Source organism: Eptesicus fuscus, chromosome 4, assembly GCF_027574615.1.
Source record: "Eptesicus fuscus isolate TK198812 chromosome 4, DD_ASM_mEF_20220401, whole genome shotgun sequence".
In the NCBI taxonomy this organism is placed as follows: domain Eukaryota; kingdom Metazoa; phylum Chordata; class Mammalia; order Chiroptera; family Vespertilionidae; genus Eptesicus; species Eptesicus fuscus.
In genome coordinates, this window is record NC_072476.1 from 70,381,891 (window position 1) to 70,405,507 (window position 23,617).

Genomic DNA, 23,617 nt, shown 5'->3' on the forward strand with positions numbered 1-23,617 from the left:
CTAGCCTGTAGCCACAGGAAGTCTCCCTCTCCCCAGAGTTAGGAGCACCAGCCCAGGTCTACCCAGCGGCTGGTCCTGACTGCGAGGGTGAGTTCCTGCAGGCTGAGGTTTGATCCCCTCACATTAGCAGTAGGAGACCAGTGCCTTTGTTATTGCTGTGTGTCCGGATTTTAATTGGACAAATGCCCGGGTGCCAGCTTAGCAAAATCTTTTAGGAGGAGAATTCTGTCTGGGTTTCCTCAAATTCCCTCAGCCCCTACTCACCCCTCTGTAAAGGCGCAGAACAAGTGAGGCCCTTAAATAAAAATCAGAGGTCTCCAGCAGCGGTGGGCCTCTCTCATCACAGTCATTTGGACTGGATGGCATTTGGGTATTTATCTAGGCACCATGACAGAGAAACACAAGCTCAAGTCATGATCTCTGCACTTAAAAAATTCACAATCTTATTAGAGCGAGTGGATGATAAAAGCGCAGTAATAACATCAGAATGTAAGGCAACAATACAAAGAGGAACAGAGGCATTGCTAGGGTGATTTTCCAATAATTAGTACAAAGAGTATGTACTAAGAGTATGCACTGACTTCCAGTTGGTCAGCCTTTGGTCATGATCGGTCGTTACAAGTTACAACCCTGGGCTTTGCTGTGAATTAAATAAAAGAAATGTGTGGAAGTAGCTGCTTCATGAGTATGGCATCCCTTCCTATTTTAAAGGAAGCTGAGTTCCATGTGAACTGTGTACTATGCTATGATATCTGAGGCACAGGACAAGGGAGGCCCTAAGTGTACTATGCTTTGATATTTGAGTCATTCTTTATTGTTCAATGTGATTTATTTCTGTATGCCTCAGTTTGTAATAGTTAAATTACTAGAATAATACATCTTGCTATAAAATATTACTAGAAGATCAAATGATCAGGTGACATTTATTGTTATTTTCTATAAATGAACACAATCTCTGGTATGCTAAAGTGATAGGTATTATAAAATGTTCAGATAGGGAGACCTACAGGCTTGTTTACAAGTGAGGCTTACTATCACAACCCAAATTTATTACTTAAAAAAAAAAGCAGGGAGCCAACTAGAAACTGAACTAATATAAGCCCTTGAAGGGCAAATCTAAATTGGATAAGCTTTGCTATTACAAGAGCAAGAAGAAAAAATTCAGATGCAAGAATGAAAACCACATTGCATCCACTCTAAGTAGCTGTTAAAGAAAAAGAATGATATACTAGGAAAATACTTAATACAGATTGTAAAGACATTTGTTCAAAGAGAATTTCCTAGAGTAGGTGATATTTCAGTTAATTTTTTTAAATGTGAAGAGGTTAGCTAGATAAGAAAAAGGTGTAGGGGTCCTGAATTGTAGAGGGTGCAGGCGGGGCTGAGGGGCCCCCGCCCCCGCCGTGCACGAATTTCATGCACTGGGCCTCTAGCTTAATATAAATTGGAAGTGTTCCTTCCCTTTTCTATTTTCTGGAAGAGACTGTGTAGATAGAGCTGTATTACTATTCAGATATTTGGTAATATTTGCCAGTGAAACCATTTGGGCCTAGAGAATTCTTTTTTTGAAAGATTTTAAACTACAAATCCAATATCTTTAATAGTTATTAAAATATTCAGGTTATTTATTATCAACTTGTATGAACTGTGGTAGTTTGTGTTTTTCAGGGAATTGTTCCATTTCACCTTTGTTAAATTTGCATGTGAAGTGTTGTTTGTAGCATTTTCTTTATTATCCTTTTGATGCCTGCAAGTTCTATAGCAATAGCTCATCTTAATATAATGCATTTTTAAATGTAAAGTATTTTCATGTGTACTTGAAATGGACATGAAGTAGGAGATGATGACTGGTGGCAGAATAATAGGGTATATGTGATTTTCAAAATTCCTTAATCATATTATACTATTTTCCCCCAGAAAACTGAAGATGGGGAGAGACAAGTAATATGGCTTACTCAAACTTTTGCCACCTGCTTAGGCAAATATCTATATTTCAGGACCAGCAAAGATAAGACATGATAACCTTGTTGACTGAAACTTGAGTTTAAAAAGTAGCAATAGCATAAATGTCAGACACTTTTGCCAGCATCTATGCACAAAATCACTCACATCAACATTAAAACAAAAAGTATTACTAATACATATCTTAAAAGAACGAAGGAAAGCACTTCATAGTCAAACACTACATGTTAACTATAATTTCATCTATCTAAAGCATTTTGCTAAATCTAAGAAACAAACCATATTTACTTTATTCTTTAACAAATAAAAATCACATATAATTATTGACAGTTTTTATTACAGCTATCAAATTTCACTGTGTATGGAAGTGAAACATCTGCATAAGAACCTGAACACATTCTATACCATTTTAATCACCAAAATGGATCAAATATTTGAAGATTAAAGAATAAAGCTCAAAACCTATTAAAAGGAATAATGCCCTTTCATAATAACAAAGGTAAAACATAAAAAGCCCACAAGTGAACTGAACAAGAAATGTGTAGGACCCAGATAAAAAACAAAAACCAAACCAAAACAAAAAACCTAATCAACTTGAATAAATGGCGTGATATACCAACCACACCCCCCAAAAAATTATCCTATAACACCTGTTTATTTAATAAATAAAGCATTTACTCTTCCTCATAAATATTAAAATCCTCTTTCAAATCCTAAAACATTATAGTTTTGATCAGAATTATATTTGTTTGGGAAGAAATAATTCTAATAAAAAAAAAAAGAGTGTATGTGATTTTTCAAAAGGGTTATAATACTACTTTAGTGAAGAATAATTGAGTATAGCCAAGATATTTTGAAAACTAATGAGGGGTTAATTGATAAACTAGGTAATAAATTTTGTTATAAAGTTACAATTACAGTATAAGAACAGAAAAAAGTGTAGAAAGAAATCTAAGTATATAAAAGGATTTTTAGTAGGTTTTAACTATTTGAAGGAACACAGAAACTTACTTTAGAAATTACAAGTTAACATAATTTAAAGATTAAAAAGGAAATCATTCTTAAAAGCTGATGATTTTTACAAATAAAATTTGTATAACAAAAAATGTTAAAAGAAAATTTAGGAATAGATATTTGCAACAGATGTCAAAACTATACAACTATAATAGAAATATAATAAAAGTATCTATGAATATATTAGGAGCTCTTATAGAGCAATACAAAAAATACCATAGAAAAATAGGCAAAAATCTTAACTGAAAAAAAAAAAAGAATATGCTAATACCAATTATTATATGAGAACAAAAAAGATCAACATTCAGTAACCAAAGAAATGTAAAATTTAAGAACATGATAATATTTTCACTTATCAAATTATTGTTTTTGTGTGTTTTTATGACAATGCCAAAGGATGTGGAGAAATCAAGAAAAGTATTCTCATTCTGCACTGGCATTCTGAAGGGATAAATTGCTTTAAATTCAACTTAAAAAAATGTGAATTTGATGAAAGAATAACCTGAATGTTAACCTGTATTAACTGCAGGTAAAGAGAGTAACAGATTATTAATATAATGAACAGCCCTGAGTTTGAATTGCATATTAAGGAGCCACTGAAGAACTTCTATGGCCACCTAAGGAAGGAAGTGAAAGAAATGAACCTTCACAGTTTGCCCTATGTCTCATTTGGCTTGTCCTGATTTGTATCATTTCTAAGTTCTAAGAATGTGCTTTACTGAGTTCTTTGAGTCATTGTAGTGAATTACTGAACCTAAAAAAGCTATGGGAACCCCCAAATTGGTAGCAAGTTGGTTAGAAGAGCAGATGGCCTGAGAAACCCCCCACCCCCCAAATGAGGGAGTAGTGCCCGAGATGAGGATAGTCTTGTTGGAGACTCACCTCTGTGCCTTTAAATTGTGGGGTCTGTAATTGTGAATGATTAGTGTCAGAACTGAATTATACTATATCAATATCCCATTACTAATGTATCTAAAAAAGACTGAAAAGATATAACTTTATTAATCGTGATCTTCCTTCCAAAATATTAGTGGTATATTAGTGGTCTTTATATACTTTTCAACACAGTTAATGTGAACATAAAATATTTAAACAACTCGTTTTCAAAGTTAAACAAGGATAATTTCATTGGGAAACTTACCTTTTTGAGCTTTAGCTGTTATTTCAAAATATTTGACAGTAAGATCTTGAATAGAGAGCACAGCCATGTGAGCTTTCCGCTGCCAATCAGCATCTTCTTTTTGTAAACTTTCAATTCTTCGAGGACCCAGATAATCATTCTCCATGGAAATCTTTAGAGAGAGAAAAAGAAAAATTAAGTTCTTCCCGGCCGGTGTTGCTCAGTGGTTAGATGTCGCTCCATTAACCAAGAGGTCACTGGTTCGATTCTAGGTCAGGATACATGCCCTGGTTGTGGGCTCAATCCCCAGTAGGAAGCATGCAGGAGGCAGCCAATAGATGATTCTCTTTCATCACGGAAGTTTCTATCTCTCTAACCCTCTCCCTTCCTTTCTCTAAAATCAATAAAATAAAACATTTTTAAAAAGTTCTTTTCTTTCTTTTATTCATTTCTTAAGCATTTACTGAATGCTTACATCAGGCACTGTGCTTGATTCTAAAACAAAGAATACTTGTTTTCCCCTGCTTTAGAGTGCTAGCTATTAATTAATAACACAAGAAAATTAACAATGTTGATTCAATAAATGGTGTTGGGGAAATTGGACAGATACATGCAAAAAAATGAAACTAGACCACCAACTTACACCATACACAAAAATAAACTCAAAATGGATAAAGGACTTAAACATAAGACGGGAAACCATAAAAATACTAGAGGAATCCACAGGCAGCAAAATCTCAAACATATGCCGAAGCAATGTCTTCACTGATAGGCTCCTACGGCAATGGAAACTAAAGAGAAAATAAACAAATGGGACTACATCAAAATAAAAAGCTTTTGCACAGCAAAAGAAACCATCAACAAAACAACAAGAAAGCCCACTGCATGGGAGAACATATTTGCTAATGCTATCATTGATAAGGGCTTAATCTCCAACATTTACAGGGAACTCATACAACTTAACAAAAGGAAGATAAACAATCTAATCAAAAAATGGGCAACGGACCTAATTGGATACTTTTTGAAAGAAGACAGAAGGAAGGCCAAGAGGCATATGAAAACATGCTCAAAGTCACTAATCATCTGAGAAATGCAAATCAAAATGACAATGAGGTACCACCTCACACCTGTCAGAATGGCAATCATCAACACATCAACAAACGACAAGTGCTGGTGAGGATGCGGAGAAAAAGGAACCCTCGTGCACTGCTGGTGGGAATGCAGACTGGTGCAGCCACTGTGGAGAACAGTAGGGAGTTTCCTCAAAAAACTGAAAATGGAACTCCCATTTGACCCAGTGATCCCACTTCTAGGAATATACCCCAAGAAACTAGAAACACCAATCAGAAAGGATATATGCACCCCTATGTTCATAGCAGCACAATTTACAATAGCTAAGATTTGGAAACAGCCTAAGTGCCCATCAGCAGATGAATGGATTAGAAAACTGTGGTACATCTACGCAATGGAATACTATGCTGCAGTAAAAAAGAAGTAGTTCTTACCATTTGCAACAGCATGGATGGAACTGGAGAGCATTATGCTAAGTGAAATAAGCCAGTCAGAGAAAGATAAATATCACATTATCTCACTCATTTGTGAATATAATGAACAACATAAACTGATGAACAAAAATAGATCCAGAGACAGAGAAACATCAGACCATCTAACCTCAGAGGGAGGTAGGGTAGGGTGGGGGTAAGGGGGAGAGATCAACCAAAGGACTTGTATGCATGCATATAAGCCTAACCAATGGACACAGACAACAGGGGGGTGAAGGCATGAGTGGAGGGGGTGGGCGGGGAGGGGGGTAATGGGGGAATAAGGACACATATGTAACACCTTAATCAATAAAGAAATTTAAAAAAAAGAAACAAACAAAAAAAACAATGTTGAAGATACTGACATAAAATTTGTTCTCCCTTCATTCCTTTTCTATCTTCTTTTTCATCCTTTTTTCCTCCATATATAAACAAAAGGCATTTAGCACACTGTTGTAACTGGTTATTTTGGGGTGCTGAGATCATGAAAAATTTATTTCCTCCTTTGTGATAATTATATTTTCAGTGAGGTTAAGAGTTATTTGTGCCAATAAAATACTTATTTAATAAATTGTAAGTAAAATAAAAACTCAATATTTTAAGGCTGATAATACATAAAAACCAACCCATCTACCTAATGAAGGGCTCTGGAAAAAAAATAACAAAAAATTTAGCTTTGTATTATTTATAAGAGTCATGACTGAAAAAAACACACTAAGGAAAGTTGAAAATCAAATAATGGACAGGGATATACCAGGTGAATGCTAAAATAAAATTCACTGAAGTGACAATATTAATATTAAAGTACATAAAATCACTACACAGGTTAAGTTTAACATGGAAGAAGGGTACAAACCAGTAAGAATATCAATGAACTCTTTATATACATTCCATTCTACTTTATCATATATTGAGAAAAGACTGTTAAAAATGAAATGAGAAGTTAAAACCGTATTAGGAACATGAAAAGAAAATATACAAAAGAATGTTGATACACTCCTGGGGTACATTTTAAGAAGTTATCAAGTGTTATAAGCCTTGATATAAAAGTTGATAATAAGTTTCAAAAGTAGAAATTATACAGGCCATATTCTCTTAATTGTGCAATAAATAGAAATTTAAAGAAAAGTCTAAAACCAAAATAAAATTTTAATCACCTGGAAATTTAACACCCAATGGAAGGTAACATTTACTGTTAGCTATAATATACTTGCTCCTTAAGCAAATGAAGATTCTTCGAGACAGAGGAATAGTGTGCCCAGCACACAGTGAACAACTTATTAGCAGTGTTAAGAAGGACAATGCCAGAGCAGAGGGAAGGGTCAAGAATAAATCCAAGATTACTGGGGGGAAATATGTATGTGCAATTGGCATTCCTTAAAAAGTAAACAGTGAAGGGAGGAATAGCTTATTTCAAAAGGAAGAAGACAGAGGATTTTTGTTTTGCGTATTTGAGATTTGACTTTGCAAAGGTCATGGCCAGAGATATAAATCTGGGTCACCTTGACACACAGAAGACATTTATAGCCATGAGAATAAATGAGGCTATCTAAGGAAGTCACAAGGAAAAGGCTCATGACTGAGCCCTAAGTTCATTCCGACACTCAGGTTGGGTGAAAAAGTGCATACAGAAACCAAGCCAGAGGTAGGGGGTACACCATTAAAAGTGTGGAATTACATAAGGAGCAAGATTCAAAGGAGGAGAAATCGATGCTGTCACACACTATTTAGGGATCAAGTAGGATGATAACTAGTATCCAGACTTAACAGCATCAAGATCACTGACCTTAGCCAACAACAGGTCTGGGAAATAAGCAAACTCCCTTTGCCCATTAACTCACATCACATCATCAGATCTCAGCTGAATTACTGGTTCACTTCCATACACGTTTTTAATACGGAGAGAAATGTGGACACATGTAAGCAATAAATATTCTTTTGAGAGAGATGTGAATTGAGAAAAATATGGTGGTGCTAAAAAACGATAAGACTTAAGGTGAGGCCCTTTGCTTTTTGTTTTATTCTAATGAAGATCATGGAGTGGTTTGAGCAGTGAAAAGAAGTATCCAGCAGAACCTAAAGATGCAGGAAAGAGATGGGGCTAACAAGAGTGGGAAAGTCCTTGAAAGATAAGAAGGGACAGGATCAGAGTACTGGTGTAGGGATTTGCTTTTGGCAAAAAGAGAAAGAATTCCTTCATGGCATAAAGAAAGGTAGGTTTTGGGTATGGTAAAGAAAGGATGAAGGGAACTCCTGTTTGATGATCTCTGTTTTCCCCTGTGAAGAAAGAGCCCAGATAAGAATAAGTTGATGCAAGGGAGAGGAGAAGATTAGATGGCAGGATGATAACCACTTAGAAGGATTCACTAAGTAAATATTAAAAATGAGACTAAACAGGCCCTAGCTGGTTTGGCTCAATGGCTAGAGGGTCGGCCTGTGGACTGAAGGGTCCTGGGTTTGATTCCGGTCAAGGGCACATGCCCGGGTGGCAGGCTCGATCCCCAGAAGGCGGCCAATTATTGATTCTCATCATTGATGTTTCTATCTCTCTCTCCCCCTTTCTTCCTCTCTGAAATCAATAAAAATAGATTTTTAAAAAATGATGAGACTAAACAGTGGTAATGGTGAAAAAGACACACACTGATATACTACTAGTGGAACTATACAATGATTAAAACATTTTTTGGGAAGTATTTATGTTCTGAACCATATCATTTGGCTCATTAGTCAACAGAGCCAAATATCAACAGTACAACAATGGAAATATCTTTTGAGAGCCGAAAACCGACTTCTGCACATGGACCACGAAGTTTATGATACCATACTGTTTGAAGGTATTTAAGACAATACCTTCCAAGAATAATAACCAGAGTGTTCATTGCAATATTGTACAGAGATATAATTTCAATTACATAAAAGAATACCCAGGGAAAAATGGACAAAATATGTAAGGTGTATTATTATTGATGTCATCTTTTGGTAGTAAATTATTGGTAATATTTTTCTTCCTGTTTAAAATCTGCACTTTCCAAATCTTCTTTATTATACATATCTTTTATAAGCATGAACAAGAAAAAATGCTTTTATCTTTTCTTGGGTTCACAAATCATACCAACTAGACAGGCTGAAGACACACTATCCCAGAGGTTTCCTGTTTCTAGTCAAGCAAACAATGAGCTCATGTTTTCATATATGAGGCCCAGAAAGAGGCAAAATTATAAGACCTCTTTTTTCCAGTGCAGTGGTCGGCAAACTGCGGCTCGCGAGCCACATGCGGCTCTTTGGCCCCTTGAGTGTGGCTCTTCCACAAAATACCACGTGCGGGTGCGCACGTACAGTGCGATTGAAACTTTGTGGCCCAGGCGCAGAAGTCGGTTTTCGGCTCTCAAAAGAAATTTCAATCGTTGTACTGTTGATATTTGGCTCTGTTGACTATTGAGTTTGCCGACCACTGTTCCAGTGTATGGGGGAGGGACAGGAAGTAGAGATATGGTTCAGAACATAAATGTCTTCCTTATTAATTGGAAACAGAATTATAAAAAATTCCACTTCTGAGACTATAAAAATAGTACCAAGCAAAGACAATTAAGCCAGTAGCAGCAGCTTGGATTCTTGATATCCAATTCCATATTCATCTAGACTAGATTTTTTTTTTTTAATTCTCAGATGATTACTGTATCTCCAGTTTCAAACTTCAGGAGTCAAACTTAAATGATGCTACTAGTAGATATGGTTGGGATTTTTTTTCCTTTTAGATTTTCCCATGGCTAATATTTGGAAATCATCTCAATTATATAATTTGAATGCAGAGACAACTGTACTAGGTGCTTTAGAGGAAATATATGAGTAACATGCATATTGTCCTCCCAAGAAACTTACTATCTAATTGAGGGTGGGGAAGAGAGAGATCTGTGATGAAGAAATCTGTTTTGAAATGAGGAGACTGGTTCTTTAAGAAAGGTCTCAATTATTCATTCAAAATGATCATGTATAGTATCTGCTCAGTTGCCAGTATTGTAGTAAGCACCAGAGATAACAAGATATTCAGCCTGGTAGAGGACATAAATACCCAAGTAAAGAATTACTATCCTACCTAATAAAATGGTAATATGCAAATTACCATCACTCCGCTACGCCCACGATTGGGCCGTTGGAAGGCTGGGGGCGGGACTCGGGGTGGCCGATTGAGCTGGTGGGGGCGGGGACTTGTGAGGACCCATGGGGCTGGCACTGCAGGAGGACCCATGGGGCTGGCGGAAGGCGCCGGTGGCGGAACTCGGGGTGGCTGATTGCGTGGCTGCTGAGACCAGTTTTCTGCCAGCACCAGTTTTCTTCTGGCCACCCGCCAATCGGAGTGCCTCCCGCCAGCGCGATGCGCTCGGATCGGGGGGTGGCCAGAGGAAATGGCGCTGGAGGAACTCGGGGTGGCCGATAGCGCTGGCGGGAGGTGCTCCGATCAGCGGGTGGCCAGAGGAAACTGGTGCTGGCGGAAAACTGGTGCCAGCAGCCAGGTGAAGGAAGGTCTTTTGCACAAAACTTTGTGCACCGGGCTTCTAGTCCTATATAATAAAAGGCTAATATGCAAATCAACCGAACGGCCGAATGACCGTTTGCTATGACATGCACTGACCATCAGGGGGCAGACACTCAACGCAGGAGCTGCCCCCTGGTGGTCAGTGCGCTCCCACAGGGGGAGTGCTGCTCAGCCAGAAGCCAGGCTCACAGCTGGTGAAGGCAGCTGCGGTGGCGGGAGCCTCTCTTCGGGGAGGGGGGGGGGAGCGGGCCTAAGCTGTCAGTCGGACATCCCCTGAGGGGTCCTGGACTGCGAGAGGGTGCAGGCCAGGCTGAGGGACCTCTCGCTTCCCCCGAGTACAAAATTTCACACACCAGGGCTCTAGTTTGATTATGAAAAATGTCATGATAGAGTATGCTTAAGATACCATGGGGAGCACCAGCTGTGGAGTTTGGGGTGCAAAGTCTGGGCAGACTTTCTAAAGGGAATGATGAATAAGTAGCATTTTGGCCAGATATTATAGATGGCAAACAGTATCTCTGTGTAAAAAGAAATAAAGGTGTTTTAAGACCTTTAAGAAAAATTGAAGGTTTGGTGAGAGAGAACTTAGCTATTTATAGGGAGCAGGGTGAGGGGATAAATGGTAATGGGGGGAAAATAAGAAAAAAAATCACTATAAAAAATAGAACTTATTGAGGTTCATAACTGTAGAAGCTTTGTATGCTGGGGGATAGGATTTTGACAGGAGAAATAGAACCACCTTCAAAAAGCATGCTGGAAGCAAGAATTAACTTGAGCAAATGCCTAGAGGCAGGTAAGTTTAGTGTATGGTAAGAGACAGATAGCAGTCCAGCCTGGCAGGAGTTTAGGTAAAATAGATAAAGGTACTGGGAGATAGGACCAGAAAAGGAGGTTGTGATCACTAAGAGGCCTTTAAATGTCAGGCTGAGGAATTGTCCTTAATTTGACAGGAAACAGAAAACCTCTGTGGGATTCTTAACAGTAAGTGGCATATTTAGACTACAGCTTTGATTTAAGGGTTCTAAAGGACTTGTTTGCTCTTACAAAACCATCAAGGTCTGAACTTTTTGTTGTGATTACTTCTGATTTTAAAACACTCAAGTTAAAAAGTATAATATTAGAATTCACAAGTATGGAATAGTAATTTAATAAATTGAACACTGCAGCCAAAATTTTAAACTCTTATTCAGCACATTTTGAATAGAAATCCTTTTCAAAGACCTGATTTATTAAACTTTGTACCCTTTAAAGAACTTGTAAGTTTATTTTACCTAAGACCATAAGCTAGGTTATTAGATGTTTTCCCTAACTTTGAAAATCTGAAATGTATGTAAATGGCTCCAAGTTCCACCTTCTGCCCTGTGATGCTCAGATTCAAGCTCTGCAAACCACATTTAGGCTTTGTCAATAGGAAGGGTGGGAGGAGATTTCAGGATTGAAGGAGGTAACAGAGATTTGCTTCTTCCCATCTGCATTACTTGACTTTACTGTTTGCTGTTACTGGTGAGCATCATCCCAGCCTCACTTCTTCAACCCAGCATCTGCAGTTTTTTCCTGAAGCAGTTAACAGAATCCAGTTCCCAGCTTTCCCACCTTTGCAAAACCAGCTTCATTGTGTGCCCCAACCCCCCGTCCCACCTCCGAAAGAGAAACCAGCACCAGCCCACCAGTGCACTATCCCCAGAGAGCAGGGTTTCTCCACTAGAGCAGCTCAAACACCAGCACTAGGTGAGCAATGTCCTCTTCCTCAGAGACTAGTTTCACCAGGACCGGGCCCATCCTCTTTGATGATTAATAAAAGTACATCTTTCCTGTACACCCACCCCGCACCTAGGAGTGGTGGCTGTTTTGGCAATTGTTAACTCTGATATCTTACGGAGTTACATTCTTGCCTTCTTAATGATCTGGTTAACAACTTTAGACCTAATTAACAACTCTTTATATTCAAGTCCCTCTGCTGAAGTATCTGGTTTGATTTTCCAATAGATACAACTATGAAACAGAAATTTAATAAACAGAACAAGCAGTGTTCCAAATTCAAAAATCTTAACTCAGATTATTAGCAGAATTTATTTTCACTTGCACAATTAAACAGTGTACACAGAAGTGAGAAAATTTGCATTGTGGTTTATAGAAGAGAAAAAGTTAACAAAAAATAAATCCAGTCACAATTATTTGAAGATAATTTACACTTTGTTGTTGGATTATCTTTACCTTCACTGTTCATGTATATTATTGCTTTTCAATGCTGTTTTTTACTGACTTGTGAAATTCAGTAGCTAATGTTTCAGACAACTGTTAAAAAATGTGATTACAATTGCACCTAAGACATTAAGTGAAGATAGGATACTAAGTTCATTTCCTAACTTGGCAAATTTGAAGATGCACAGCCTTGGTCATCTGGATCATGTGCTGAAACAGTGACACCTCTGTTTTCAATTTCAGAACTAGAAAGAAAACAGTGCCTGTTTTTAGCATGGAAAAAAGAATGTGTCAGTGTAGGTAGCTAGGACAGTGAGACTCGTTTATAAATACAAATTTCTTGGCACAGGATTACTTATGATAAACACATCACTTGCTTAGATACCGGGTCTTATGTGTTATTCCTATCTATTGTTAGAAGAGAGTGGAAAAGAAAAAAACAACTCCAATTCTTAGGTGAAATAAATTTCAGGATAAATTTGCGAATATACTGATGTTGCAGTACCCTTAAATGCAAATTTTACAGGCCCAGGAGTCATCTAAAGTGACTGTTAAAAGAATGAAATTATTAGCTTTGGCAGCATCTATTCATAAATGTTTATATTCAAAGCAAATATTAGATATAATATTCTCAGGAAAGAGTGTAAAATAATACATTTAAAGGTGAGAGAAATTTAAAGGTAAGGAAACAAATTTAAGAGAAGGACCTTAATGTATAGTGGCACTATATAGTTCACAGTGTGCATACTATAGAATACAGTGCTCAAATGGTATAAAAATTGCATCCTGCACAAAAGTACCCAACCATGGAGGCAGAGTAGAGACTGAAATCCAGCCTATGCTTAGCCAAGCCATGTGTAGTGTTGCATCTGCTCAGAGGGTGGCTCTATTCTAATCTGTCAGCTGGGGTCGGGGGTGGGTATCTTTATTTCACAAAGACACCTATTGATTTACTTGGTCCTGGAGAAGGAAAGGGGTGAAGGAAGAAGAGCACATTCAAAATTCAACTAGGAGATAGGTCATAAAATGTGGTGGCTACATAAAGGGATTCAACAGTAGAGGATTCCGAGAATTAAATCAACGATTTGGAATCTGAGGAAGCAAAAAACACCCAACCGGAAGAGCAAAAAGAAAAAAGAATCCAAAAGTATGAAGATAGTGTAAGGAGCCTCTGGGACAACTTCAAGAATACCAACTATCGCATTATGATGGTGCCAGAAGGAGAAGAGAGAGAGCAAGATACTGAAAACCTATTTGAAGAAATAATGACAGAAAACTTCCCTTACTTGGGAAAGAAATAGACTTACAAGACCAGGAAGTGCAGAGTCCCAAAAAATAGGAACCCAAAGAGGCCCACATCAAGACACATGGTAATTAAAACGCCAAGAATTAGAGACAGAGAAAATCTTAAAAAGCAGCAAGAGAAAAATAGTTACCTACAAGGGAGCACCCATATGACTGTCAGCTGATTTCTCAACAGAAACTTTGCAGGCCAGAAGGGAGTGGCAAGAAATATTCAAAGTGATGAATAACAAGGACATACAACCAAGATTACTCTACCCAGCAAAGCTATCATTTAGAATTTAAGGTCAGATACAGAGCTTTACAGACAAGAAAAAACTAAAGAAATTCATCACCATCAAAACAGTATTACATGAAATGTTGAAGGGTATTCTTTAAAGAGAGGAAGAAGTGTTAAGAATGCAAATGTGCATTACCTAAGGATACAGACAATAGGATGGTGAAGGCCTGGGGTGGGGCAGGAAACAGGTGGAGGGGGGCAATAGGGGAAAAAAGGGGGAGATCTCTAATACTCTCAACAATAAAGATTAAAAAAAAAAAAAAAGTGGCACAGCCATGGCTGGGTGGCTCGTTTGGTTGGAGCATCATGCTGTATACCAAAAGGTTACGGGTTCAATTCCTGGTCAGGGAACATATCTAGATTTCCTACTGGGATTGGGCCTAAACGGGCAGTCGGAAATCGCTCTCACAATCCAGGAGTGCTGGCTCCCAACTGCTCGCCTGCCTGCCTTCCTGACTGCCCCTAACCGCTTCTGCCTGCCAGCCTGATCACCCCCTAACTACTCCCCTGCCAGCCTGATTAATGCCTAACTGCTCCCTGGCCAGCCTGATTGCCCCTAACTGCCCTTCCCTGCAGGCCTGGTCACCCCTAATTGCCCTCCCCTGCTGGCCTGGTCCCCCCCTACTGCCCTCCCCTGCAGGCCTGGACCTGTAGGAAGCGGTTATAGGGTTAAGCCTCGGACTGACCTGTGGCAGGATCACAAACAAGTTCGTTTGGAGGGCAGACCCCTCCCAGCATAATTAAGCCTGATCCTGTAACTGATCCCTAGATCTTTCCTGGGTAGCTAGTGGGCTGTGGGAGGGGCAGCAAGTGCTGCCAAAACAAGTGAAATTTACAAGAACATTGTTAATTGCCTTGTTTGTCCCTGATTATAAATAAAGCCTCAGCTTTGCAGTCTGGATCTGTTCTGTGGCCTCAGCCAGGCACAGAAAGATCCACCTAGCCCCAGCTTTCAAATCTATCTCTCCTCTCTTTATTTCTAATATTTCTCAATCCCTGGCCGCCTCCACTTAGAACCGGTTTGTTCATCTCTCTTTCGGAAAAGGGAGATCCCCGCCATGTTTGGCCCCCGCCGCATCAGGCCCCCGCATTCTCCCCCCCCCCCAACTGCCCTTACCTGCAGGCCCAGTCGCCCCCAACTTCCCTCCTCTGCAGGCCTGGTCACCCCTATCTGCCTTCCCCTGCAGGCCTGGTCCCCCCCAACTGCTCTCCCCTGCAGGCCTGGGTCCCCCGCAACTGCCCTTCCCTGCAGGCCCGGTAGCCCCCAACTTCCCTCCTCTGCCTGCCTGGTCATCCCTAACTGCCCTCTCTTGCAGGCCTGGTCCCTCCCAACTGCTCTCCCCTGCTGGCCATCTTGTGTCCACATGAGGGCAGCCATCTTGTGTGTTGGAGTGACGGTCAATTTGCATATCACTCTTTTATTAGATAGGACAGAGGCCTGGTGCACAGGTGGGGGCTGGCTGGTTTGCCCTGAAGGGTGCCCTGGATCAGGGTGGGGGTTCCCTTGGGGCATGGTCGGCCTGGGCGAGGGGCCTGTGGTGGTTTGCAGGCTGGCCAGGCCACCCGGCGACCCAAGCAGAGGCCCTGGTATCTGGGATTTATTTATCTTCTATAATTGAAACTTTGTAGCCTTGAGCGGAGGCCAGGGTGGGGCAGGGCGGGCGGGAAGTTTGGCTTCCTCTATTGCCAGGGGCAACCCAAGCCTCCTGCTGGCTCCAGCTCTGTAGCTGCTGCCATTTTTGTTGGGATTTATTTATCTTCTATAATTGAAACATTGTAGCCTTGAGCAGAGGCCAGGGCTGGCCAGGGCAGGCAGGAAGCTTGGCTTCCTCCATCGCTGGAGGCAACCCAAGCCACCTGCTTGCTTCAGCTCCGTGGCTGCCGCCATATTTGTTGGATTAATTTGCATACTCGCTCCTGATTGGCTGGTGGGCGTGGCTTGTGGGTGTAGCGGAGGTACGGTCAATTTGCATGTTTCTCTTTTATTAGATATTATTCCAGTGGCTTTGAGATTTCTTATGACTTTTTATATTCATGGTCATGTGATCTACATATAAAGAGAGCTTTACTTTGGCTTTTCCAATTTATGCCTTTTTTCCTTGCCTTGCTGATCTGGTGAGAATAGACAACCTGGCCTTGCTCCCAATCTTAAGGGAAAGAAGTCAGGTATGATGTTAAGACTTTTCATACATGCCCTTAGTCAGGTTGAAGAAGTTCCCCTCTCCTCCTCGTTTGTTGACTTTTACTAGATCCTATTTTTAATATTATGTTAATGAATATTGCAACTACATTCATGAGGGATGTTAATCTCTAGTCTTTTTTTTTTCTGTAAATGTCATTTGGCTTTGGTATCAGAATAATTAATGCTGGCCAAAAAAATAAGTTGGAAAGTGTTCCCTACTTTGTTTTCTGAAAGAGTTTGTGTAAAACTGGTATTACTTCTTCCTTAAATCTTTGATAAATCCTCTAATGCTGTCATCTGGAATTGAAAGTTTTCTTTGAGGGAAGGTTTTAAGTTATGAATTCAACTTTGTTAATATAGGGCTATCAAAACTTGTATATTTCTCTTTGAATCCATTTTCATAGTTTGTAATTTTCAAAGAATGTTTCCATTTCACCTAAGTTGTAGACTTTATTGACACAAATTTGTTCATATTCTCTTGTTAGCCATTTTAAATCTGTAGAAACTTTAGTGATAGCTATACTTTCAGTAAAGTGATATGTGGTTCTCTTTTTAAAAAATCAATTTAGCTAGTCTTATAAAATACAACAGCACCATTTAACACACTTGTCTGACATACTGTATGAGCTCACAAACTAAATCTAATACTTCTATTTAAATCTTCACAAGGGTAAAGAACAGAAGAGTCATAGTTGACTGGGCACTTAGGAGCAATTATCACAAAAACAGCAATAAAGTAAAATACCATATTTACCTTTAAAAAAGTTACAAATTTAAAATTTTTTTGTCTATTCCTCCTTATCTATATTCTGCTTTCCAGGAAAAATGAAGCAAAATGTGATGCTAGTGGATAACACAGCATGACAAGTAGGTTCAATCAATTTGCTAATGCCAATACTCAATATAAATCCTGATATAATTAATATGAAAGTAAAATGCACATAGATTCTGATATGGGGTCTCCATATTGCCTTCCAGGCAATTTCTCAAATGAAAACAGTCTCTATTTCATTAAAAATTTGGAGGATATTCTGGTGTCTACAAATTAATACTTTATTTACACTATTTTAACTAAAATACCAAATTTATGATAAACTGACAACCCCAATATTTTTCAAAAGTATTAATAAAGGAGCGTATAAGATTCAATTCTGTGCTGCTCTATATCCTGATTCATTAGTAAAGGGAAAAAAATACACAGACATACTTCATTCACCTTTTCATAATTTTTCAAATATACTACTCATCCTTGCTCCCAATCATCAAGTTCCCAGAGTAACTGCTAATTTCTTTTTTTTAATTGATTAATTGATTGATTTTTGAAAGAGAGACAAAAACACAATGATTTGTTTTTTTTCACTTATTTATGCATTTATTGATTGCTTCTTGCATGTGCCCTGACCAGGGACTGAACCAGCAATCTTGGTTTATTGGGACGAGGTGGTGACGTTCTAACCAACTAAGCTACCTGGTCAGGGTCTAAGTAAAAATGCACATCTGAGAGGGAAGAAAGGTGTGGATGTGCTCCAGAGAGGGCCCACTGCTAATTTCTCAAATACACATTTTTTATGTAATTTGTTCCAATTTAACCCATTATGCAAAAACACAATTTTCATGTCCTAGATCAGCAACATTTCCATGTGAATTAAACAGAGTAACAGTTATTTGTGGCCAGCTATAAAACCCAATCTTTAAACATTTGCCTCAAAAAATGTAATATATACTTTACACATGAAAATTAGGTATCATGAATTTTAAAGCTCTACCATTAAATCCTTGTAACTTTCAAAACAAGGTCTTCCCAAAGCAAATGTTCCCAACTTCTGGTAAAGAAGTCTAGGACTACCTGCTCCCCAAAACATTAAAAGGGAGACAGCAGGAGTAGAAAGAGAAGTACAGGAAAGTGGGCAGGGGAATCTCTCACTGTACTTATAATTTTACTTTCTAGGCTGCTCTCCTGGCTACTCAGCAGAATTGTCTTTTGAGATGCTTTAAAATGATTGCTCAGGCTGTATATAGCCCAAATCTATCAAACTAGAATCTTTGGGGACAAAGAACCAGATATGTACATTTTTATAAAGTTCCACTAGTAATTAAAATGCATGGCCAGCCAGGTTGAGACAGGCAGTATGAAACAGGCAGGCTACTACTTAGGTTTAAAAAAAATACCTTGATCTGCTGTCTTCGTAGCATGGCAAGTTCTCTCATGTCTCGGAATGGCTGTAGTAAATACTGATAGAGTTCCGTTGTGGCTTCTGCAAGGCTGCTGTAGGCTTCATCCTCCATCTGATACAAGTCCAGAAGCTCCACCATGCTCTCTGTATTCTTGTGCTTATCCAAGAGCTGTGGAACAATGAAGTTTTACTACAAAGAAACCGATCATATACATATATTAAAAAAAAAAAGAAATGCAATTATAACAGCCTATAAATATTTACTTTTTGCTCCCTATCATGAGGACATGGGAACCCTGAAACACAGAAGCAAGAGGGAACAAAAAGCTCCAATTGCTCTTTATCCCTCATATCCATGCCTTAGGCCTGAATTATCCTTTTCAAATTGCTTTCACCATATTAATCCTATTCTCTATATTTTCTAGGACTCCATACTACTTATTTGTTTAGTTAACGCTTTAAAAAGCTTTCCATGGTCTAGTACCTTTCTCCATATTTATTTTCAAAAATTTTTCTTGCTAATCTACAAGATAGCTATCAACTCTTGTCAATGTTATTTTACTAATTTCCCCAAATCTTCTTGTCACTCCTTTCTTCCTCCCAATTTGGAACTCAATTTAACTTTCATTGTGACTCATGTATGTATATATGCATATATGTGTATTTATATTCATTCATTCATTCATTCATGCATTCATTCATTCATTCCTCAATAAATATGGGCTGAGTATCTAACATATTAGGCAGTGGGCTAGGAGCTGGGCATACAAAAAAGCATGGTCCCTTTCCTCACGGAGTTCACAATATTTCTCCATTTAAAAACATTACACAAGAAAGGAAAAAAAAGAGAGAGAAAGAAAAAATAAAGACATTACAGCCCAATCTGCATGGCTCAGTGGTTGAGTGCTGACCTATGACCCAGGAGGTCATGGTTCGATTCCCAGTCAGGGCATATGCCCAGAATTGCGGGCTCGATCCCATGTGGGGCATGCAGGAGGCAGCCGATTGATGATTCTCTCTCATCATTGATGTTTCTATCTCTCTCTCCCGCTCTCTTTCTCTCTGAAATCAATAAAAATATATAAAATAAAAACATTATAAATAATAATACACGTTACGAAGAATATTGTTTTAAGAGTATAAAAGTAACACAATAAAATGATGGGTCCCATAAAAAAGAAGGGCGGGAGTTGGTGTTATATAAACTGCGACCTTCTTTAGAGAGTAGAGAGAAAAGGCTGTCCAAGGAAGTATAAGCTGAAATTTATAGGACCTCTAAAAGAACCATGTGGCAAAAATAAAAAAATATTTTACTTGTTTATTCTTAAGAGTCCATTTACTTGGTGACAGTGTCATCTGCCTAGAGACACAAAATTCTGCTATTCTTTCTGATGCCTAGAGTTTCCACTACTACCTTCCTTCTCCAACTTCTTGCTTTAGCTATCACATTTTGTTGTACACAATATTATGATGAATATATACTTCGGGATTCACTTCCTTCCCAGGTTCTTGACCAAAGTGCAGCAGCACCAGGGCATTTAGTATTTTGCCTACTATATCAGTAATAATCATGGCAAATCAGATAACAAAAGTACCTTATAAATATTAGTTATTCTACTGTTTCAAGGCTATTATAATTCCAACTTTCATAGCTAATATGGATAACTTCCACTTCTACTATCTCCTGAGTAGTTCCTATTAGTCCTATTAAACCAACTCTCCCTCTGACAATAACTATAAATTTGGGCAAAATATTATAAAACAACTACTTGAAGGCACTGTGGAGTAGCCAAAAGTAAGTGAGAACAGAATTTGGTAAAAGAGTGGATTTAGGATACAGGGAATTAAGGATTACTATTAGCTTTCTGGCATTCATTGAGACAAAGAACACAGGAACAGAGACAAGTTTTTAGAGGTAAAGATTATAAATTCAGTGACACTGTCCAAATTGCTCTTTAGATATCTATCCAAAAGGAGAGGTCATGTAGGGGATGCAAAATGTCTAAGATCAACTTTATCTTTAAGAAGTCTACAGTCTAACTAGAGAAACAAAGCAACACATATAAAAATAAAATGATTGTAAATAACAATAAAAGTTTAGAGAAAAAAATGGATCAGAGTAAGCTAAAGCAGTTGAAATAGGTGTTCTAAAGCTAGGATTTGAGTTGGGTCTTAAAGAATAGGAAATACTAGGGAACCCTAGTACACTGCCGGTGGGAATGAAAATAAACAAGAGTAATAAAACACTTAAAATAGAAAAACAAAGAATAGGAAGTACTAAATATGTGAAGAAAAGCAGCCCAGATTCGAAAATGCACATGAATAAAGCATGAGAAATCTTGGTGGGAGGAAGGAGAGGGGCAGAAGTAGAGGGTACACACTAGAGAGGCAGGGGATCACACTGAGTCTATAAATGCAGCACAATCTAATAAGCAGTGAAACCATCAATGGAGTAGAAAAAAATAGATTATGCATGTGGTCAATCCACCCCATTTTACCATCAACATCAGCATCATCTGGGAACGTGTTAGAAATATCGAACCTCAGGACCAACTCCAGACCCACAGAATCAGAATCTGAATTTTAACAAGATCATCATGAAGTAGGCATGTCAAAATTTGGGAGCATTCTTTCAGTGCTGCTTCAGTGGGTAAATATATTAATATACCCATTTAACTGCAATGTGAGGAAGTCTCTGTAAAGTTATATACATTATGTGTTCCATTTTCAAATATGTGCAGTTATGGTATGTAAATTTTTCTTAAACCTAAAATAATTTTTCTACTTACTTTCATTCACTATATTTACTATTTTACATTAGATCAAATAGCACTGTTTAAAATTAAGCCAACATTCCCATTTCTCATGGTTTAGATCTCTATTGAAGCACTTTTACCGAAGGAAAAAAAGAAAAAGAAAAGAAACCTTTGCTACTGAAATCAATCACAGAATGACTTTCATCTTTAGAAGAGAGGTACAATGCTATTCCCTCTCTTCTTGTCTAATGTCCAGCACTGGCCAGGATCTTATCTCCAGTACATGGGTCATTCAATGAAGTTGGATGTTTAAAGCCAACAGTCATTACATCACCAAATTATTTTAATTTGGTCTTATACTCCTAAAAAGAAACAAAAATGATCAAGAAGATATTCTGGTTCTTTTTAGAAAAATCTGCTTTTAAAAATCTAATTTAGAATAAACTAAAAAATTACAATAGAAATAGATTTCAATAAGCTGTTATTATTTCTATGCAAAAGACAACAGCCCTTTTACAGTAAATATAAGCAACAACCAGCAAAGATTCCATTTACAACAACAAAAAAAGAAAAATACTTAGGACTAAACTTAAACCTATTAAGAGCCATGTAAATAAAATGTTAAAAGAGGCCCAAAACAATGTAAATAAATAAGACTGATAAAAATATCAATTCTTTCTTATTAATTTACAAATTTCACACAGTAATAAAATAGCCTCTTGATATTTTTATGCCATAAGTAGAGTCCAACATTCACATGGAAAAAATAAGAGGACAAAATAAAAATTAAAAACAGGAAAATTCTTTAATAAACTGTATTTGTGAAGAAGGGCAATGGCCTTACCAGGTAATATAAATATTTGCTATAAGCATCAAGCACAATAAAGTAGTAAAGAGTTCGGATATATGAAAATTAATTGCATGATAAGTCTGAATCATTCAAAAAAGCGTGTTTGTGTTAACTGTCATTTCATCAGGAAAAATAAGTTGGGTACCCTACCTTATTCCTTTTTTTTTTTTTTAATAAATCTTTATTGTACAGATTACAATTGTTCCTCTTTTTTCCCCCATAGCTCCCCTCCACCCGGTTCCCACCCTACCCTCTGCCCTTACCCTGCCCTTTTCCTCATCCATAGGTGTACGATTTTTGTCCAGTCTCTTCCCGCATCCCCCATACCCCTTTCCCCCCGAGAATTGTCAGTCTACTCCCTTTCTATGCCCCTGATTCTATTATATTCACCAGTTTATTCTGTTCATCAGATTTTTTTATTCACTTGATTTTTAGATTCACTTGATAGATACGTATTTGTTGTTCATAATTTTTATCTTTACCTTTTTCTTCTTCTTCCTCTTCTTAAAGAATACCTTTCAGCATTTCATATAATACTGGTTTGGTGGTGATGAACTCCTTTAGCTTTTTCTTATCTGTGAAGCTCTTTATCTGACCTTCAATTCTGAATGATAGCTTTGCTGGGTGGAGTAATCTTGGTTGTAGGTACTTGCTATTCATTACTTTGAATATTTCTTGCCACTCCCCTCTGGCCTGCATAGTTTCTGTTGAGAAATCAGCGGACAATCGTATGGGTGCTCCCTTGTACGTTACTGTTTTTCTCTTGGTGCTTTTAATATTCTGTCTTTTGCTCTTGGCATTTTAATTATGATGTGTCTTGGTGTGGTCCTCTTTGGATTCCTTTTGTTTGGGGTTCTCTGCACTTCCTGGACTTGTGAGTCTATTTCTTTCACCAGGTGGGGAAAGTTTTCAGTCATTATTTCTTCAAATAGGTTTTCAATATCTTGCTCTCTCTCTTCTTCTGGCACCCCCATAATTCTGATGTTGGTACGCTTGAAGTTGTCCCAGAGGCTCCTTACACTATCTTCATATTTTTGGATTCTTTTTTCTTTTCCGGTTGGGTGTTTTTTGCTTCTTTGTATCTCAAATCTTTACCTTGATTCTTGTGATCCTCTAGTCTGCTGTTAGATCTCTGTATAATATTTTTTATTTCAGTCAGTGTATGCTTAATTTCTAGTTGGTCCTTTTTCATATCCTCAAGGGTCTTGCTAAATTCATCAGCCTTTTCTAGAAAATTCTTGAAAAACCTTAGAACTGTGGTTTTGAACTCTATATCCAGTAGTTTGCTTTCCTCCATTTTTTTCATTTGTGACCTGTTTCTTTGTCTCCGCATTTTGGCTGCTTCCCTGAGTTGATAGAGTGGCTTTGTGTGCTAGGTGTCCTATAGGGCCCAGTGGCTCAGCCTCCTCAGTTACCTGAGGTGGACACTCTTGGTGCACCCCTTTGTGGGCTGTGTGCACAGTCTTGTTGTAGTTAAGCCTTGATTGTTGTTGGTATCACTGGGAGGAATTGACCTCTAGGCCAATTGACTGTGAGGATCAGCTGTGTCTATGCTGGGAGAACTTCTATGCTGGAGACACCCTTATGAGACAAGACTTGCAAAAGCCTCTGTGCTCAGCTTGGATGGGGCAGAGTCTCAGGGTGGAGCAGACAGCATTGGTTTCCCTTCAGCCCTGCCCTAATAGGCCCCTGTGTCTCAG

General features: G+C 38.2%; 1 protein-coding gene across 1 annotated transcript in view; it reads right to left on the reverse strand.

The window, feature by feature from the left end:
- JMY (junction mediating and regulatory protein, p53 cofactor) overlaps positions 1 to 23,617 on the reverse strand; it is an 81,278-nt gene that overhangs the window by 33,333 nt on the left and 24,328 nt on the right. The window contains exons 2-3 of the mRNA XM_008161975.3: positions 18,307 to 18,480; positions 4,118 to 4,268 (exon numbers count right to left, since the gene is read on the reverse strand). Coding sequence (XP_008160197.2) covers positions 4,118 to 4,268; positions 18,307 to 18,480 — 325 coding nt within the window. The remainder of the gene's footprint in view (positions 1 to 4,117; positions 4,269 to 18,306; positions 18,481 to 23,617) is intronic.